Raw genomic sequence first — 20,207 nt, 5'->3', positions numbered from 1 at the left:
TTTACCCCATTACTAAAGATATTTCTTCTAAAACCACTGTCGTAGTAGTTTAGTAGTAGTTTTAGGGGTTTGTAGGGTGCGTCGACAGCTATGGTCATTTTGCACCACTGTCATAACGTAAAACTTATGTTCCTTTTAAACTAGGAATAAGTAAACAAATAAATACGAATAAATATATAAATAAATAAAATAAACAAAAAAAAAGGAAAATGCTAAAATCAAAAGCATTAAAATTATGAGCTCCAAAGCTAAAGCTGCCCCATTAAACCGGTTGACCTTAAAAAACTTAAGACTCGGTTAATAGACCCAGAGTCATCCCCTAAAATATTTTTTAAGTCTCCCCTTATCTTCAACATGTCTCTGGCCCTTTGGTATGTTGTGCATTCCGTCAGGATATGTTTTATCGTCAGGGGTTGGAAACACTCATTGCAGCGGGGCTGTTCTTTTACCTCCGCAAAGAGGTACGAATGAGTGAGGGCAGAGTGTCCTATTCTCAGGCGCGTAATCATGACCTCTTCCCTCCGAATTTTCCGGATGGAAGAGGACCATGGTGAAACGACCGGTTTTATTGCCCTGAGTTTATTATTTTGCAGAGACTGCCAAGTCTCCTTCCACTGATGCAGGACCGAGTTCCGCAAGGCGGCCTTCACGTCCTCCATTGGAACCAAGGTGGAGTCGGTCTCGGGTTGTCGAAGGGCATCCTTCGCTGCCTGGTCAGCTTTTTCGTTACCTCTTATGCCGACGTGACCAGGAGTCCATATAAAGTAGACCCTGTTCCCCTTTCTCTGAAGGGACAACAGGGTATAATGGATCTCCTGGACTATCGGGTGCACAGGTGCAAAGACCGATAAAGATTTTAGGGCGCTCAACGAGTCTGTGCAGATGAGGAAAGAGCCATTGCTTTCTTTTATTTCTCCTAGGGCCGTCCTTATGGCTGACAGCTCAGCTGTGAAAATGCTGCAAGAAGTGTGCAGTTTTTTCCTCACGACTCCATGGTAGTGGGACACGACCGCATAGGCACATGCAGATTCTGACTTTGACCCGTCAGTGTAGACTGGGACAAAGTCAGAAAGTGAGCTGAGGACGGCACTGAAGAGCTGCTGGTATTCGGAATCGGTCGTTTTGGCTTTGCGGCGTGCACAGGCAATGAGTTTAATATCCGGCATTGGTGTTAACCAAGGCGGATACTTAGCATAGGAGACGGGGCATATTTGAGGAAATGTAAAATTTACCTCATTAATAAAATCATTAAAACGAACGGCAAAGGGCCTAGTTGCCCTTCTCCGCCTGTTAAATAAGTCTAAAAACCGTTGGTTAAAAACTATGTTAAAACAAGGGTGGATTGTATCCGATAAAATTTTACAGGCATAGTTGCCCATTAAAATCATCCTGCGGGTTTCCAACGGAGGCTCCCCTGCGTCTGCAAGTAAGCTTGGGACTGGGCTTGTTCTAAATGCCCCGGTGGCCAACCGTATCCCAGCATTGTGGACACATGTGAGTGGTCTCAAGTAAGACTCTCGTCCTGAGGAATACACTATGGAACCGTAGTCCAGTTTGGATCGCACCAAGCCTCTGTACAATAAAAGCATGGTGGTGCGGTCTGCTCCCCAAGTGGAGTGAGTTAAAAACTTTAAAACGTTGGGGGTTTGGCGACACCTCTCGCGTAACACGCGGATATGCTCCCGCCAGTTCAGCTTTTGGTCCAGGATCATGCCGAGAAAGCGGACGGACTCCACAAATGGAAGAAGCCTACCCAACAGGGTTAGGGTCGGGGTAACGTGGTAACCGCGAACACGGTGAAAGTGCACGCATTTCGTTTTCTCCATGGAGAAACGAAATCCGTTCTTTCGCGACCACTCTCCCAGTTTGTTTAGAGTCACCTGGGCTTGCCTGGAAGCGTTTGGCAGTCGTGTCGACCGGCAAAATATGGCTAGGTCGTCCACGTAGAGCGATGCCATCACCGGGGCATTGATGCATTCCACCACGTCGTTGATGGCGATGGCAAATAACGTCACGCTCAGTACTGAACCCTGGGGTACCCCGTTCTCCTGTGTAAAAGATCGGGATAAGTGCTTCCCAGTCCTTACTTTAAAAAGGCGGTTAGTTAAAAAATTCCTGATAAATAGGGCCATGCTGCCTCTAAATCCCCACTTGTGGAGCGTGTTGAGGATTCTCCATCGCCACACACTATCATAGGCCTTCTCCAGGTCGAAAAAGACTGCTATGACGTGTTGACGGTGGAGAAAGGCTTCCTGGATGAAGTTCTCAGTGCGAACCAGATGGTCTGTCGTGGACCTGCCACGCCGAAAGCCGCACTGAGCGTCGGAGAGCAGGTGTCGACTCTCCAAGCACCACATGAGACGTCGGTTTACCATCCGTTCCATCACCTTGCACAGGCAGCTGGTGAGAGATATGGGACGGTAGTTGTTCGGGTCATTTTTGTCCTTGCCCTGTTTTGGGATTGGTATCACGATGGACTCTCGCCAGGCATTTGGAAAACTGCCCTCGTTCCAAAGTTGGTTGAGGGTATTTAGGACCTCCCCAATCGCAGTTTCCGGAATGTTCCGGAGAAATGCGTTGTGGATTTCGTCCGCCCCTGGCGAGGTGTAATGGGAGTCTTCGATGGCGGATTTAAGCTCCCAGGACGTGAAAGGCTCATTGTAATATTCGCTTGTAGGACCTGCATCAAAATTGAGAGGGACTCTCTCGCATCGCCTCTTCAGGTTCGCAAAGTCCGCGGCATAGCCCTCGTCACTGCTATTGGCCGCGAACTGACTGGCAAATATGTTGCTTATTTCGGCAGGTAAATTAACCACCCGGCCAGCAACAAGCAATGGCGAGATGACAAATGAGCCCTTGGACCCGGAGATTTTCTTCACTTTGTCCCATACCTGACCAAGTGGCGTGCGATGGTTGATGGTAGAGACGTATTCTATCCAGGAAGCCCTCTTGGCCTCCTTCACGGCCCTTCGAGCTCGCGCTCTCAGACGGCGGTACGATGCCAGATTAGTTGCCGTGGGATATTTTCTAAAAATACTCAATGCTTTTTTCCTCGCCCGAATCAACCGGTCGCATTCCCCGTTCCACCAAGGGACAGGAGCTCGATTAATGTTCCCGGACGTACGAGGGATACTTTTGGTAGCTGCCGCCAACAGCGTTGAACTTAGTTTATCGACGTTGTGCAACGCGTCGAAACTTGCGTCGTGTTTATATGTAAACGTGCGCTTGAAAAGTGGCCAGTCCGCACGGTTAATACGCCACTTTTCCGGAGGTTTTGAAATGGTGGGCGAAGAGTCTTCTTTAACGAGTAGAAGAGGAAAATGGTCACTCCCACAGAGATCGTTGTGGGTGGACATTTTCAGCTTTGGGGCTAGACTTCTCGAGCATAGACAAAGATCTATTGCTGAGAATTCCCCATTGAAGCTGTTAAAGCGGGTTTTTTCGCCGCTATTTAATAAAAACAGGTTAAAATCCTCAATAAAGTTGGATAAAATTCGACCTCTCCTATTGCTTTGGGTTTCTGGACCTCCCCAGAGAGGATCATGGGCATTAAAATCTCCCATCAAAATGAACGGCTGAGGAAGCTGGTGGACAAGGGCTTCAAGGTTCAGGCGGGTCACCGGTGCACCCTCTGGCAGATACACGTTGCATAACGTCATCCTCTCAGGGGTGTGCACCGTGACAGCGACGGCCTGGAATGGAGAGTTCAGTTGGACTCGCGAGGTGTAAAGGGCCTCACGGGCCGCAACTGCTACTCCCCCTTGGGCTCGTTGGCCACTTAGGTCATCCGTTCTAAAAACAGTGAACCCCTTCAGAATACCCTTATCTTCTGCCTTAAAATGGGTCTCTTGGAGACAAATACAAGAGGGTTTAAAATCTTGGATTAAAATGGCCAGCTCCTCCTTGTGCCGATAAAAACCATTGCAGTTCCACAGCAGAATGGAACACATTTAAAGTGTTAAATTAAAATGAATAAATAAATAAATATATAAATAAATAAGTTGACTAAAAAGGGAGATGACCAACTCTATTGAGGTTATCGCTTGAAGCGATGTTTCCTCTTCCACTCGTTTGCGAAGACCTCAGTATCAGAGATACTCTGGTCCTCTTCAATTACCTCCGGCTTCTTTGGCTTCACTGGAGGCGGCGGGGAAGGTGTATTCTCACGCCCTTTTGGCGTGTTCCCCTTGGTGGTTTTTAGTGGGCTCTTCTTTGAAGGGCCCACAGGAGTAGGTGGCTCCTTGTCCACCTTGTTCTTTGTGTCCTTTACCCTTTTGGGTTTAGGCACTTGCGTGATTTCCATTGGGGATTCTTTCCGTATCTCCGTCTGCGTGGCGATGGTACACTTTACACATTGCGTGGTTGCAACGGAAGCGAAGGACCGGGAGAAAGTTGGAGCGATTAGCGCCCTGTATTTTCTCCTCGCTTCCGCATATGGGATTTTTTCAAGGGTTTTTATCTCCATGACTTTCCTCTCTTCTTTCATCTTCGGGCAATCACGAGAGTACACTGGGTGTGTACCCTCGCAATTGACACAAAGAGGTTCCGAAGAGCACTCTTTATCCTCGTGCGCGTCTTTGCCACAGCGCGGGCAGGTGGCCTTGCCCTCGCAGCGCGACGCGACATGGCCGAACCGTTGGCATTTGAAACAACGCACGGGATTCGGGATGAATGGCCTCACTGGTACCGATTCATAGCCCACAAACACCTTGTCGGGTAGTCTATCGCGCGCAAACGTCAAGATCACGGAGGTGCTGTTCACGTTTTCTCCGTTGCGCCTCGTGGTGAGTCGACGACAATCAGTCACTCCCTGAGAGAACATTTCTCTCTTGATTTCTTCGATGTCCACGTATAGGAGGTCGTAGTGACTGATGACTCCCCGACAGGTGTTAAGAGTGCGGTGCACCTCCACCTTAATCGGAATGTCATGGAGCATTCCCATAGCTAGCAGTTTTTCGCTCTGTGTGTCGTTCAGGGTCTCTATAAGTAGTGTACCATCCCTGAGCTTCTTCACGCTCTTTGGGTCCCCAGGCACAATCTGTGACAACACTCTGCGAATTAAGAAGGGAGAAACCTTTTTCAAGGTCTCACCTTCCTTTGCACAAGACATAATTAAATAGCGCTTACATGCGCCGATACACTTTTCTCCCCCGCCGGTGTCCGGACGGGATCTTTTTAGTGGTGGAAAGGGTTTTTCCTCCATAATAAGAAATGATTCGTCCCTCGGCCTCCCCACCCGCCACGGAGCCACACATTTGGGACGCCACTCCGCCAAACCGGAGCGGTCGCCAGGGCTAACTCGAGGGATATAGCGCTTCTGGAGTGGTTGTCTGTTTCGGGGTGGATCTTCGGTGCAAGGGCCCACCAAAACCCTTACATCTCCGACCTCCCTACGCAGACCCCCACAACCTTGGCACTCGCCACCGGAGCGAAAACGCGACGGAAGCCGATTGACCGGGAGTGGCTAGCTCCCGGCCTCCCGTTTACACGAAATCCGGGGCCGAAGAGGGGTATCACTCCCCGGTCCATGCAGGGCATCCGACACCCTGCTGGGAACCAGAAAGCTCACCCTCCAGGATCCCCTTCTCTCCCTTACGGGTCTCCAGGCACGGCAAACACCTGGGCGGATCGCAGGCCAGATGGTATGGCCGCTCACAGACAGTGGATCCACAGCACTGTCCGGACGCATCCCTTGCTGGCTTGGGGTTTGATTTCGGGGTTTTCTCCCCACCCTTTTAGTCGCCTCTTACGACAAGCAGGGATACTGCGGGAGTATTCTCTAACCCCCTACCCGCAGGGGGGTAAAACCACTGTCTCTGCTTTCATTAATCCGAAAATCTATTCTTCCGATTGTGCAAACTTAATTGCCTACAAGAGGACTGTCATCAAATTTAGGTGTTCGTGAGGATACGGAGGAAAATCAGAACAGTATATAAAAAATGAAGTACCGACTTCACGATCTTATGCCACGAAAAGAACAAATTGTCACGAACGGTAGGCAATACCTCCGAGTGAGAGAATTACTTACAGCACTAACGGTCATTGGCTATTTATGCATCGAGTCTCGGAGGTTGCTCATCATTTGCACGTAACAAAAATAATATAAAAATTCGCTCGCCAGCAAAACATTACATGCATTTCAAATTTGGCGATGCATCCAACTATGTTAACCGTTAAACCAAGTGGCAACATAATAAAGACAATTAGAAAGTCAATTACACCACACTAGAAAAAATAATAAAATTATCAGTTTCCAATCCAATGCTTACCAAGGCAGGAATGCCAACTTCCTTTCGCAGTATTTCCATCTTTTGAGTAATCTATTTGTTTAATTGCGTCTTTACTGAAAAGGAATATACCTTAACGGTAGCGAACACGGCCTCTTGTGCCTGCCGTAGAAAATGATCATGAACTACATCCAGCTCTCACAAGTAAATGCCAACAGAAAGGGTAGAACAAAGGCCAAAGCAGCATGCCGTATAAGAACTGAAGACAAGTGACTCAGACCGTCGCCGCCTTTTCAGGGCCCAACAAAATTAGAACTTCTCTCATCTACAACTGTTACGCACATAGGTATCTGAGGAGACATCTGAATCCTTAATGGAAGAGACTTGTAATTCATAACATGCGAGGGGGAAGACTATCCGATAACAACAAAACGGTGTATAGCAAGAAACAATAGCATTGAAATGCATACGAATTTAGATCAGCGGTTACAACTGAGACGTTTTCCATTCTTATCCACTAACAATAGGACACGAAGGTGCCTCTCGGCTGCATGGACTGTGCCCTGTGACAAAAAGCGGGTCTCTAGCTGCCCAACTTTAAAATGATTCACGTAGGGCCCGGAGGCTTGTGATCTATTTTGAACTCGCTGGAATAACGTTAAACACACTGTTCAAATGCAATGGCACTGAATATTGACAGAAACGGTATGACAAAACCTATGGGAAGGGCTGACACCAGGGAGAGCAATAATGCACTACTGCAATTACTTATTTCGAAGAATTTTTTGTTAGAATGTCCTCGGAGGGTGTCAATGATTCGACAGAGACCGAGATGGAATCAACCACATTTCAAAGAGAGTTCAATTGTACAAACTGTAAAATACCTAAAATTGACCGGAGGGTCCCGGGTTCGATTACCGGGTAAGGCTCCCTGGGCACCTGTAGCTCCACCCAAGGTATTTTATTTTACGGCAACTGGGTCTTCCTGGGAAACCATAACCGGCACAGGGAAAGGAACTGGCCCTCCTACCCTGATGTGTGAATTATACACCATCACCTACTAAACCGACCTTCGGGTTGATTACTGTGTTTATGGTAAAACATATCTTTTATATATATATATATATATATATATATATATATATATATATATATATATATATATATATATACATACATACATATATATATATATATATATATATATATACATACATACATATATATATATATATATACACACACACACACACATACATACACACATACACACACACGTGTATGTATATGTAACCGACAAGAGCTGAAAAAATCTCCGGATTGGCCGAATAAAAATCAGGTTTAAGGATTGACGAGAAGCCATCGACAGGGCGCCTGTTGAAACATCGAGCACCCGGGCGTCATCAACCACGCCCTCGATGCGAGAAACGAGCTCGGGGACGAGTCGTGTGTGCACGTCTGCGGAAGGGGACGAAATACGAAGGGGAGCACCAGACAAATGACAACCCATTGACCCCAATCAAAGCCGATGCTGCTAACAATTCACGCCTTCACACCCGGTCAGCGGTGGCGGATGAGCCACTGTTGCTAAAGTAGAGCGAAAAAATGACACGATCACGCCTCGTGCTAATTTCAAATAGTACACCCACCACTTTCACTCCCATGAAATTAACAGTACTTTCCCAGGCTTCAGTGGGTACGAAAAAAAAGCTAGAATTACGGGACGCTCGAAAGATTAAGACTAAGAATGCCGTACCACTATGGAAGAACCTAAAAATGGAAGAAGGCACTCGAAGCGCATTGTAATTCATGCTAACTCAAAATAAATTCAGCTAAAATATTTTTTAAAATTGCGAAAAGTCCTGCTCCGCACAGGCAGAAAAGAACAGGATTCTTCAAATATTACCTTATCCAGATGGATGGTGACTGGATGTAATTACATAATAACGAAGCATGAACCAATACCACCAATGAAAGATAATTAAAAAATCTTGTACTTCTAAATAAAAACAAACGAAATATTTACTGGACTTTGAAAGAACAGGAACCAGAAATGAGCGAGATTCAAATTAGATCTAATAACTCTAGCATGGTCAGTAAAAATTTCGCAGACGAGTACGTTGAAAAATGCGATGACCGAAATGAGCGCGTTCATTGACATTCTGGAAGAGTTCCAATGCATCAGCCCTGATACTAATTGCGATAAAAAATGAGATTTCTGCGTTTCAAGCGAGTTTAAAATTTTAATTGCGTGCTCACAAAAATGTCGATTCTCAAATTAGCCTTCACATCCTCCGTGAGATGAAAGACCAGCCACTCGCCATAATGAAGTATCACATAACCAGTAAACAGGGAGTAAAAACAGCGCATTAGATTGCCTGCAAGCATACAGCACCGATATAAGTAAACTTTTTACAGTCCTCTGAAAAATACACCTACTTATCTACAGTATCTCATAATTTCTACACATGATCCTAAACCACCTTCGTCTAATTCCATCACCATTCTTGGGCCAAAAAAATTGTAATTTTATAAATTAAAATAATGCTCTCGAATGCAATATTATACGAAATACCACAGAAAATCGCAACCCTTTCTTATGCTATTAGCACATGAATTCATACGCAGTTCAAGACACTGAAGACAGTTCAACAAACCAAAGACAAAAGAAGAAATCACGTGAATATTGTACGGTAACGGATCTGCAATAGCATATGAGATTATTCAATTCCTCCACACTCCAACAGAATCAAGATTTTTTTAAATAAACTTAAAGAAAAGAAAGTACAACGAAACTTCTGGAGAGGTTGCTCAGTACTCGAGACGTGAGGAATTTTTAAGTGATCGCGTCACACGTTTCGCAACCCATAGGGACATCTTCAACATATAGATATTTTTCGCAAAGGAAAATGCCCTATCTTCTATACTGAAATTGAACAAATGGTGGTTTTAGGACATGCGCCTTCCTATATATTCACCCTTCACCCCAGGAATCGAATCTGAACCATTACACAAGGGTTCCCCCAAAACTGTCACCGAAATACTTCATTTTTGCTCGAATGAGGAGGGGACATTGTAAAATAACATATTCGGGGCATATATCCACGTCATCTGAAACCAACATATTACACCGATGTTTTCCAGAACGTAGAACTCACTATTTTGATCACTCATTTTTCGCAACGACATCCTGCCTGTTTTTGTGTGCTACTGAAACCATACATGAAAACCAATGAAATCTCACAAATCCCCAATCACCGCAGGTTTTAACGGACCAAGTTCAAGTTTCCTGGAAGAGAAGACTTACAAAGATTTAACGTCCTCTCGCGGGAAGCTCTCGAAATAACGGCAGTCGGTCACGTCTGAATAAGCGCGTCCAGCAAAATACGAAAGTTCACGAGAACCGACTCGAGTAAGCAAAAGAAGTTCTCTTGCGAAGACCAACACACGACCCCATAAAACATCCACGACACTAGAACTTTCTTCATCATGTGGATACACTCAAGGCTAAAAAAAACTCGAAGGAAAACAGACATTGAAGTTTCCATGATGACGTTGCAACCATGATCCCCGAGAATTGCTTAAAACCCTTGAGGGACTAACATAAAATTGTACGTTCTACACAAAGGCAACACACATGCATGTTTTCAATTCACATTAGGATAGGTAATGCCTTTTAATTCCTCAAATATTAAAGAAAACATACGATAATTTTTTCCAAAAGCTCGACGACGTCAACTTGAAGAAAGTAAAATCCCTATTCCGATGAGAATGAACTAAAAATAATCTTTCTCTTGAGCTGTGACCTGTTGCATCGTTTGGCGGTCCATTGGTGAAATGCGCAAATGAAATGTAGGGCGTAAAATTATAACCACGGCCACATCTTGTCCACATTCCTTACATTGAATGCATTATTTCTCATCACTTGTGAATTTATTTAATTAGAATTTTATTTAATTAAGGAGGGAAAGGTTTAAAAATTATACTAAAATTTGTCTATTGTACATCTGCATCTTGCAAACTTTAAAAATGAAAGATTTTTCTCTTACACTTGAATTTTTTTATCCGAACCCGAGAAGTAAGTTGGTAGGGTGCGTGAATTTAATGTGAACTATAAAGAAACCTAAAATTTGATTTAACGGCAGGTCTTCGTGGTTTAAAAAGTGGTGGAACGACAATTCCTTGTAAGGTATACATCCACCTGAGGTATTATGAACCGAGTTTAAGGCGCAATGTTATGACTGCTAACATTCACCAGTCATTAGAATCACGCTACCCGACAGTTTCATGATAGTAACCCTTCGACGGCATTCAAAGAGCCTATTCAAGTAAACTACTAATCAGAAAAATTCAGAAAGGTCACAAGGAAATAATTTTTGTGAAAATCGTGTCAAACACCACGACAGCTTATAAATGTAACGATACTTCAAGTATCTTGAAATATCTTATAAAACACCTCTTCTCCTAAAATGTCAAAACTTCCCACAGTCAGTGTGCTAAAACGGCCAAAGGCACTTCTTTCTCAATAATATGCTAAATAATAAAAAGATTATTTGAAGACATATGATTCCATGACTAGAGTAAATTTCGTCACTGTTGGACTACAGTAAGCGATAGATGAGGAAGTGGGTTGAACACTATTAGTTATTCCAAGAAACTGTGGGAGATACCACGACAGTAACTTTTAACTAAATCATCTGCTTAATGTCAATTACTCAACCATAATTTCAGAGTGTACAAATCATTCGCTTTGGCTGGGATACCTGTCAAGGCGAATACCGCGGGAGAGGGTGGATTCTGGTCTTGGCGAATGATTTATTAAACGCTGAAATGTTGCACTACCAGATATACTTATCAAACTTCTGCGTAAATGTATATCTGGTCATGGTGATTGTCGTATCTTTACCATGTCGAAAAAATTGAACAACTTTGCTGGAAAGCACTTCCCTAAGAGCGACACTATTGCTAATAAAGCTCAGAAAGGACTGCCAAGCACATTACGATGGAGACAACTAGCGAATAGGCCAAATTAAACAACTAATATGAAAACAATGCGAACCAAGACGATACCATTCAACTTAATTTTAAACACTAACCGCCTGAAGAATGAGGACACATTTCTAGGTGCGATTCACGAAGTTTTAATTGGTATCTCTGAGGACTGTTTACGAATGTACGCTTCTGGACGGTGAACACTACACACATGGCTCCAATAACATTAATGCGTTCAAAAAAAATAAAACGATAACAGATGATGCTATCTTTCTGTTTTTTTTTAAACTCTTAACCAGCCGGGCACAAAACAATTCCTAGGCGCATCGCCAAGGTTTAATAGAGCTCCCCATAGGGCTATGAGAACAACGAGAGTGGGACCAATTTACTAATGCATTGCCAAAAAAAATCAAATCGCTGAAGAATCCAGGCCTGAAGGAAACACGCACCCGTGGATACCCGTCTTCTCCAGGGGGGAGGAGATGGACTCATCATCCCTCGTTCTCCCACACATGGCAAAACCACCCCGGAGACCCCGCGGGCCAACCCCGTGTCTCCCCGCATTCCCCACCCTCCGACCTTTTCTCGAGCATCACTCGTCGTAATGTTCTGCCACCCCGCTCCGCCCAACCCCCTCCTGAGCACACCGCGCGAATCACCCTCCCCCGCGAAAAAAACAGTTCTCCCTCCTCGTCCATCCTCCACCACCACGTCCCCTTCCCCCACAGCTCTCTCTCCCTCTTTTTCCATTCAACCCTTTTGTGCTTTCGCATAACATCGATCGCGGGCTTTCCTTCTTCGGACGGCATAGCAACCAGAGAGAGGGTGAGAATGGAAGAGAGAGACTCACGAGAATCTGCACCCTCCTCCTCCCTCTTACACTCCTGTCTCTGGGTACGCATGCACGGAGCACGAACGCGTGTACAACTGGAGACCACCTTGGCGTCTCTTATTATTTTTTACACTTCTTCCATTTCTTTTCGTCGAGTCGCAGGAGACGACGCGGAAACTACGCGCTGGTGGGACTCGGCTTCTCTCTCCCGTCCCGGGGAGGAGGGTGGGAGGGGGAATGAAGGAAAGTGACGATCGCGGGGAAATGTCAAGAAAAGATCCGTACGGAACGGAGTGGAGAAATTTTCCCTCTCCACTCGCTCCGAAACGTAGGAGCCCATAGAACTGCACTCTCTCTACGACTCGACGGAGGAAGAGAGTCAACCGCTCGCGTCAGAGGAAATGCGAATTAATCGATGTAAAACGAACACCACCTCAAAGAGTCATTGCACTCAAGCGAGCCCGCGCAGAAAATCAAAAACTGCCAATGGGTCATTTCTCCTTCGTTAAAAGCTGTTATGCCGCCGTTTGTCAAACATTGCTTGAGGGAAAATTCTATTGGGAAAAGAAGTGTGCTCGAACACGGAAATATTTCCTTTCCCGTACTCCACTTGCCCATTGTAGCAGCCGCGCGGCTTGGAGTTCGCTTTCGAATCATTAATTCGGTTACGGTGACGAATTAATGCTCCCAAAAAAATTCAAATCCCAACGACTTCGTACCACATGCAAGCTGTAAAGGCAATCTACATTTACATTGTAACCTGAAAGCAACAGTTATGGAGTGTGTTAGCATATCCCAAGCCAGAAATGCTCGAACTACGTTACACATTGCTAAACGAACAAAAGTTTAAAAAAATGCAAACTACGAAAGCACACCACATAAATAAACTGTAGTATTCTAAGTTTTAACTAGTGCTCTATGCATACCATACCGAGCTGCAATTACTAATTATAATGAAAATAATTAAATTGACTAATTTATCCTCCAACTGAATTCGACGACGGTTATTTTTGCCCTTCGTATAAAGCGAAACAATACGTTTCTAACCCAGTTTAACTACTGATCTTCACACTTATGAAACTATAGGTATAAAATGGCATATTCCAAGAAACTGCGGGAGGAGCCGCTAACTTTTAACGGAGTCATCCACTATATGCGCACGGCACTCTGGAATTTTTACATTAAATGACAATTTTCCTAATATAAATGACCTCATTCGAAATCGACCTCTGCATTCGAAATGATTATGGAATAAAACACAAATTAGCTAGGATTCCATACACAAGCAGCATACTCAAAGTGAGAGGTATAGTATGACAAAGAATACATCGATATTTAATTGTCTCGACATTTCCAAAATACATTTTTGAGAGATCCTTTCCGTCGATTTGAGCACATATTCCCCATATGTTTTCCTCAAGGAAAGCCCAACGTAATAAACGTTACAATTAGTTCACTAGCGTAATGGAAACTTAATTTTTCTTTCTACTCCATAAAAACATACGGCATTCCCAGCTATCTTCGAAAAATGGGTCGCAATGACTACCTTCAGGTCCAGAGTAGGACTTGCAGCGATCACAGTAAAAGCTGCCCTGTGATAGGGATTAAAAATGGAAGTATTTTCAATTATTTTTACTTTTAATAGAATTATCCAATAAATATTTTTAATAAATTATTTTGAAAATTTGAAAAAATGAGCAGAGGAAATAATCCACATCCAAGCAACGTTAGATTTCAGTTCACATATTCAGATTCAGAAGACGCATAGTCAAATCAGTTCTACGGTCTTAATGTGGCATGTACTAATTACTCATAACAATTCATAGTGGAAATTGGATCATCTCGTACTACCATTTGCATCTACACATTCTATAGGTTGATGACCGGATAAGACGCTCTACTTCGATGAAAAAATCGATAGCTAACGTCTTAGCCTCACAAACTTACCCCACTTCCTCGACATTACATGGGGAAATGAGAAAGTCTGCGGCGATTATATCAGCGTTAGATAGAAAAACAAAAAGAAAGGCAAAGGAACTTTGCAAAGATCCAAAATTTAAAATAAAAATCAATTGATAATTTACATACATGTAAAGCTTAATAGAAAAAAACGAACATGAAAATCAAGAAGCCATGGATTAAAAACCGAATTCCAAAAATATGGTTTGAATATTTAGCTAGATGAAAATCGGACTCGTCGATTGAACATGAAGATATCCCTGACAGGATACCATAATATATTGATTGTAGAATGAAACAAGTTATGCAGCATATGGTGTCCCCGATTGACCGAAGCCGTCAGCTTCACCCTCCCGAAATCGTTCAACTACTCACGAGCAATAGATGGAACAAGAAGCCACCTTATGTTTTCCTCAATAGACCAACGATAAAAGAGAATCGCTCCACCGCGGGCCACTTAAGTTGCTTCTTCTATTTCCTGCCCATTTCGAAATTGCTACCAGATGAACCCACTGAGTTCATTCCTCCCGGGAAGACCCGAAAAAGAAGTTGCAACCAACCTAAAAATTCCAACGATGACTTTCAGCAAACACAGGTCCACCTACTCCCATTTCCCCTTTTCCAGATGCAACTGACGACTTCACCCTTTGTTCCGATCAGTGCACTAAAAAAAGCTGCAGCGTCGTTTAGAAGGGGCGACGGGAATATAAGGAGCAATGGTATCACAGAGATCTAAGAACCCGGCGCCAAAAGCTTTTTAGATGGCGATAACAAAGGAAGAGCACTCCACTAATAAGTAACGAATTCATTATTTCTTTTTTCCGAGGGCATGGCATGGGAGCGGCAGATGGGTAAGCCTGGAGAAAACGAGAGCCGGAAGATACTGGAAGACTGCGTCTACTCTCGCCTTGAAACCGGTTCCTTCACAGTCGGAGAATGGCAACTGGTGAGGCAACAGTGACCCAGGAGAACCATTTACATAGCGGTTGGCCGTCCACCACAGGAGCAAACAAAATCCACATGACCCTACAGATCGCCGGGCATGTAGGGGAAATCCAAGATTACGCAAGCTAACTCTTTAAGAATCCCCCATTGCGTTTTGAAGAGGAATTCGATATTTAATAAACACGACGATTAACCGCAGAGAACGGTAAATTTTAAAATAAAAAATACCCAAAACTAAAATTACAGCGATAACGATCCCTACTGTATCTGTATTTGCTCCCACATTTCCATAAAATAAACGCTGCTACGACAAAAAAAGTATTTTTCTCAATAAAAATGGCGAATGAATTTTACTCAACAAATTAACATCATTTCCCGATAAAAAGAATTCCGCGACAATTTTGATCTCGCATAGCCCGCCGTTACTTCTTGTAATCCTACTCTTAAATCAAAATAGACACTGACATTTACAGCGTAATTAAACCTGGCCATTAAACGATGGCCGACAGTCAAATGCCAACCACTCTGACCTGCAACGAATTGACAAGGGTACTTGCCATGAGCATATTTTTAACTATTTAATATCGGATATAAAATTAATTATGAAATAACGCTAACCCTTTACTGTACACAATATAGAATAATATTTAATCTTTCCCGTTACGACATAATAATGAAATTGAGGTAAAATATGAAATACGTTCCTTGGCTTAACCGGAAGGTCACGAGTAAGAGTTACGTTTAAATCATATCATTCGTCGAGATTTATCAATGTAGGCAACTTAGAAATTTGGAAATTACCATCGGATAATGTTCAAAAGTTATAGCAACAATTCGGAAACAGTCGAGAGTGCTGGCGGAGCTTTCTATAGCGAAAATTCCGAAGCTCAACATAAGCGGTACAGTAACCGAAATAGTATTAACAAATTTCGAATGTCTGTCGCTTAGTCCAGCGAGGAATTTTAATCAATGCATACGATCAAATCGCAAATAAATATCTGGCACGCTACCAACTTGTTGCATTCTTAATGAGACAATAAAAACTTAAAGACCCCAGTGTCTGCCATCGACTAAACCATTTGTAGTATAAATAATGTTATTATTGTAATTCAATCAAATTTTAAGTAATTTAAGCAAGAATATTAAGTACTATAGCAACAATAATAAAATTAACACACAGATACTCTCTCTCTCTTAGCAATGAAGTATTAACTCACTGAAAATCACCATAGGTTGGGATGCAAACCTGCTGCCTGTGTAGTTAACACATAATTTCAGCAATGACCTAAATAATGCAATCCGTGCAAAAACATCTGAACAGCATCATGAGGACCTGGCACGGGCCCAACTCGTACACATATTACCATATCTAAATCGTTGGAAATCTTAACTAGAGAACACAAACAGGTATCTTGGGGGAGACGAGAATGAAAATACGAAAAAAACCGTACGTTTATCAAAACGTGGTGGCGCCATAAAGAACATTTCATGATTACGGTGGATAAAGTGTTACGGGATCAAAGAATAAGGGGTACTTTTCGAGAAAAATAGATGAGAACTAGAACTGCGAGGAAGATATAACTAAAGAACTTTAAGTTAGGTAGACGACCTTCATGTTTGAGCTCATTAAATATTCCGTGCATGAATGAGGTAGGCGGGGAATAACGGTCGAACCAAAAGACACGCCTGACCCATGGTTGCGAAGGCACCAGTGATTTTATGATAATACTTGTTAGCTCTCGTCTCTCAGAGAAATTGCAGCTAGGGAGTGCGAAAATGTGAACTAAATACGGAATGAAACAACAAATAGGAAAAACTTAAATAAAACATGAGAGAGCGCGGTTTCCAGTTTCCTGATTATGGAAGTTTTCATTATAATCCGCAAAATAAATGAGATTCATACCATGAAATCGCTGCAATCTGCTGCCTAATCAAAAAAGAAAGTATTTTAAAAACTAGCAGGAAAGCCTTACCTTTTGTAGACTCTGCAAGTGGAGTTGTTGATTCTCTTGTCACTGGCGTGCCGGCGTCGATCCTCGAACATATCCTTGATCGCGGTGACACCGAGCACGAATGCAACTGGAATCATCGCCACTTCCTTGCCGAATGCATTAATCGCAGGGAACCAGTTGAGAAGCACAATAAAAAGAAAGTATAAATTGGCCATCCTATGAAACTGCTCGAAAAGATTTTTCGGCAGAAAGGAGAGGAAAGTATATTTGGTGGTGCGGATCCGATTTGTTGGGAAAGCACGATTGGGATGTCTCTTGGCGGGAGTGTCTGGGGACACCAGGTGGTTCGGCACAACCGTACGGCGTCTCGAAGATCGCCTACCAGAGGTTCCATTCGCACCGCCTTCCTGAGGGCTTCCGGATGCTCCTGTAAGACTGACGGGCAAAGCACCGGAGCGGGGCAATGTACCAGTCTCCACGGACGGGATGGTTCCATCGGCGGACTCAGCTGCTTTACTACCTCGTCTCCTCCTCCAGAAAAGGATACTACCGCCATTCCAAAGGGTGGTCAGAAAGGGAACAGACGCAAATAGTCCCGCACTATTACTCTGTCGAAGGGTGTAAATTGATTCCGAGCGCGATGCCTGCCTTGAATGACCACCACCGTGGGGAAATAACGAATCTGATCCACGGGACGCCTGCCTAAGATGACGCGGATATTGCCTACTAGAAGATGCTGAAGATGATGGAGTCTCATCCCGATGGCCTGGCGGGAGGATGAAGTCCGTTCGAGACCCCGCCAGGCGTCCTCGTTGAAGTACGCCACCAGTGCATGTACTACTACTGCCATGGGATAAGGCTCTTTGGTGCCCTTTTTTGAGGGCGGGCGTGGGTCTAAGGCTACTAGCAGTTGGGAGAGATGAAGATGGTATCACCGGTACCGCAAGACTTTGGTCACCGTATGTAAGAAGGCTGCTTGCCGCAGAGGATGACTGAGATCCGTGGCTGGCACTTCGTATGTGTCCGCGGCCGTGTGGTATGTTTCGCGGAAGGCTGCTGGTAGTCGATACTGGTAAGGCCGCGGTGTGAGGGCGTATTGGGGTATGTGCCACCTCGGTAACCATGGCTGGTCCATCCAATGCACGAACGGGGACAGATAGGGCTTCGCGGGATGATGATGCCACCACGATAGCATCGGTCTTCCGCATGGTTTCCGAAGAACTCGTTGCGGTGGTTCCATCCCCTGGCGGATTTGCAACCGTGGTTACGGGAAACAAGTAGGTGGCACACTCGGATGACTTCTCTCCACTCCCTGGCATCATCATTGATCATCTGCAATGAATTAACAGAAACCATAACTGTTTTCAAAAAGATGATTTGAACGAGTAATAAAACATCGCCATTTGGTCACGTTTAAATTTTATTTGTATTCCAAAACTGAAATAAAAATAAAAATTAAATAATTGCATCGAAAATATCACAGTAAGTTTAGTTTTTTAAATATCTATCTTAAGTAGGAAATTTCATCCACACATTCACAGAAAATAAAATTTGAAAAGTTTTTCGTTAACATCGTCCCGGAATAACTCAATCTTTGAAATAACACAAATTAAATAAACATAAATTCACTTTCGCCACGGTTAATAAGTGTTAAGATCACAAATTGGCCTTGGCCAGATAAGAAAATAAAATAATAATTATGCTGTCAAAACATAGCTGACAGCGTATCTCGAAACATGAATTTGCCTTAATTTTCACTAACCTTCCTCATTACTTCCACATAAAACTATAAAAGCCACTTTAAATGTTTCCGCCATTAATAAATTTCACAAAACATGCAATAAACACGAGCACTGCACGAGTATACAACTCTCCCTCACTTTCCACTGTCTGAGACACGTTTCCCCCAACGTAACTGAACGACAACTGTCGTTTCATCCAACAACAGCCGATGGTAACACCCCGCGCGGAGAACTCCGGCACTTGTTAAGAAAACAAAATAGCAGCGAAATTCTGCCAGTAAAAATTAAAAGTTTATTTTTTATGATTTTGTTCTAGATACATTGTTGTTCTGATTAAAACTTTCTCATTTTAAATATTTGTAATTACGCAATTAATTATATTTATTCTTTAGCAGGGACTTTTAAAACTATTATATGCTGTCCAATCCTCTTTTTTACAGGTTATTAATCCTTACTTTTTATTTGCCGATTTATTTTTACTTCACGTGATCTAATTCATTTCCATATCTCTTCCTTTCTTTCCAGTGTTATTTTGATAATCTTTTTCCATGCCATTATCACAAACACCGTAACTTAACTAACCCCCTAAACTTGTTTCTTTCGGCATGTGTTTATTTTCCTTAGGAGTTTTTCACTGTATTGCAAATTACTGTTCTAACTAGTGAGACTCGACGCTTGATCCCATGTGTACCCTAAGTAGGCCTTTCTTTTTTGAGAATCATTTCCCCATGTGATTTTCCAATTTATTTCCCCATTTTATGACCTCAACACAAAAGAATACTTCCATCCCTACAAAATGGGTGTGACGAATAAGTGGGAGGTGTCGAAATATAGATGGATTTGTCTCAAGTCTAGGTGACTTAAACACCCCTGGATACAGAAATGATTTTTTAGGTAATAATATCTACCTGGAAATTTATGAGCAGCACAAGGACCCTACCGTCCTACATTTCAAACATCACAGGGCTTAGTAAAAGGTGAGGTCTACCCCTACCTATCTTTGAATTGATTTCTCATCTTTAACTTCAGTAGGTACATAATTACTCTTCATAGTAATTTATCTTCTTCCAATTATCTTGTACAATTACTGAAAATACCTGTATTTCAACAGTTACTGCAGTTTTTCACTGATAAACATTACGACTGGAATCCTTGCTTTATCTGCCCTCTACCTACTTCTAATATTGCAATCAATAACTCCAATGTATCTATCACCATTGCATCTTTATATAAAAGGGAGAGTCAGAAACTAGTACAGGCCATCCATAGCCTCCACGTTCTCACTGGGAGAATTATGTTATCTAATTATATATAGTTACTTGCAAATTTTCTCCGTTTCAAATTATTTTGGGCTATGTGGCTAGTAAATTCAGCCTATTGATAGTTGTAAAAAATGTGGTGGATTCACATTGCATCCAAGTAGAAAGTGTCCCCCAAGACTCATGTTTTGTGTGCATAAGAGTGTAACCCCAATAAATCACTGCCCATTGCTTTAAATGTATGATAGCAATTCAATTTAATGCCAGGTTATTGAAAAATAGTGTGTATTATTTGAGAA

At 43.1% G+C, this 20,207-nt stretch overlaps 1 protein-coding gene across 2 annotated transcripts in view; it reads right to left on the bottom strand.

Annotated features, from left to right (window-relative positions):
* Positions 1-18,796, bottom strand: part of LOC139697550 (phospholipid-transporting ATPase VD) — a 293,007-nt gene extending 274,211 nt beyond the window's left edge. For both annotated transcript variants that reach the window (XM_071596301.1, XM_071596302.1), the window contains exons 1-2: positions 18,670-18,796; positions 16,929-18,239 (exon numbers count right to left, since the gene is read on the bottom strand). In XM_071596301.1, coding sequence (XP_071452402.1) covers positions 16,929-18,232 — 1,304 coding nt within the window. In that variant the 5' untranslated portion in view covers positions 18,233-18,239; positions 18,670-18,796. The remainder of the gene's footprint in view (positions 1-16,928; positions 18,240-18,669) is intronic.
* Between the last annotated feature and the right edge of the window lie 1,411 nt (positions 18,797-20,207).

Source organism: Hetaerina americana, unplaced genomic scaffold (assembly GCF_022747635.1).
Source record: "Hetaerina americana unplaced genomic scaffold, ioHetAmer1.1.p SCAF_8, whole genome shotgun sequence".
NCBI classification, from domain to species: domain Eukaryota; kingdom Metazoa; phylum Arthropoda; class Insecta; order Odonata; family Calopterygidae; genus Hetaerina; species Hetaerina americana.
This window is presented reverse-complemented; position numbering and strand designations above follow the sequence as displayed.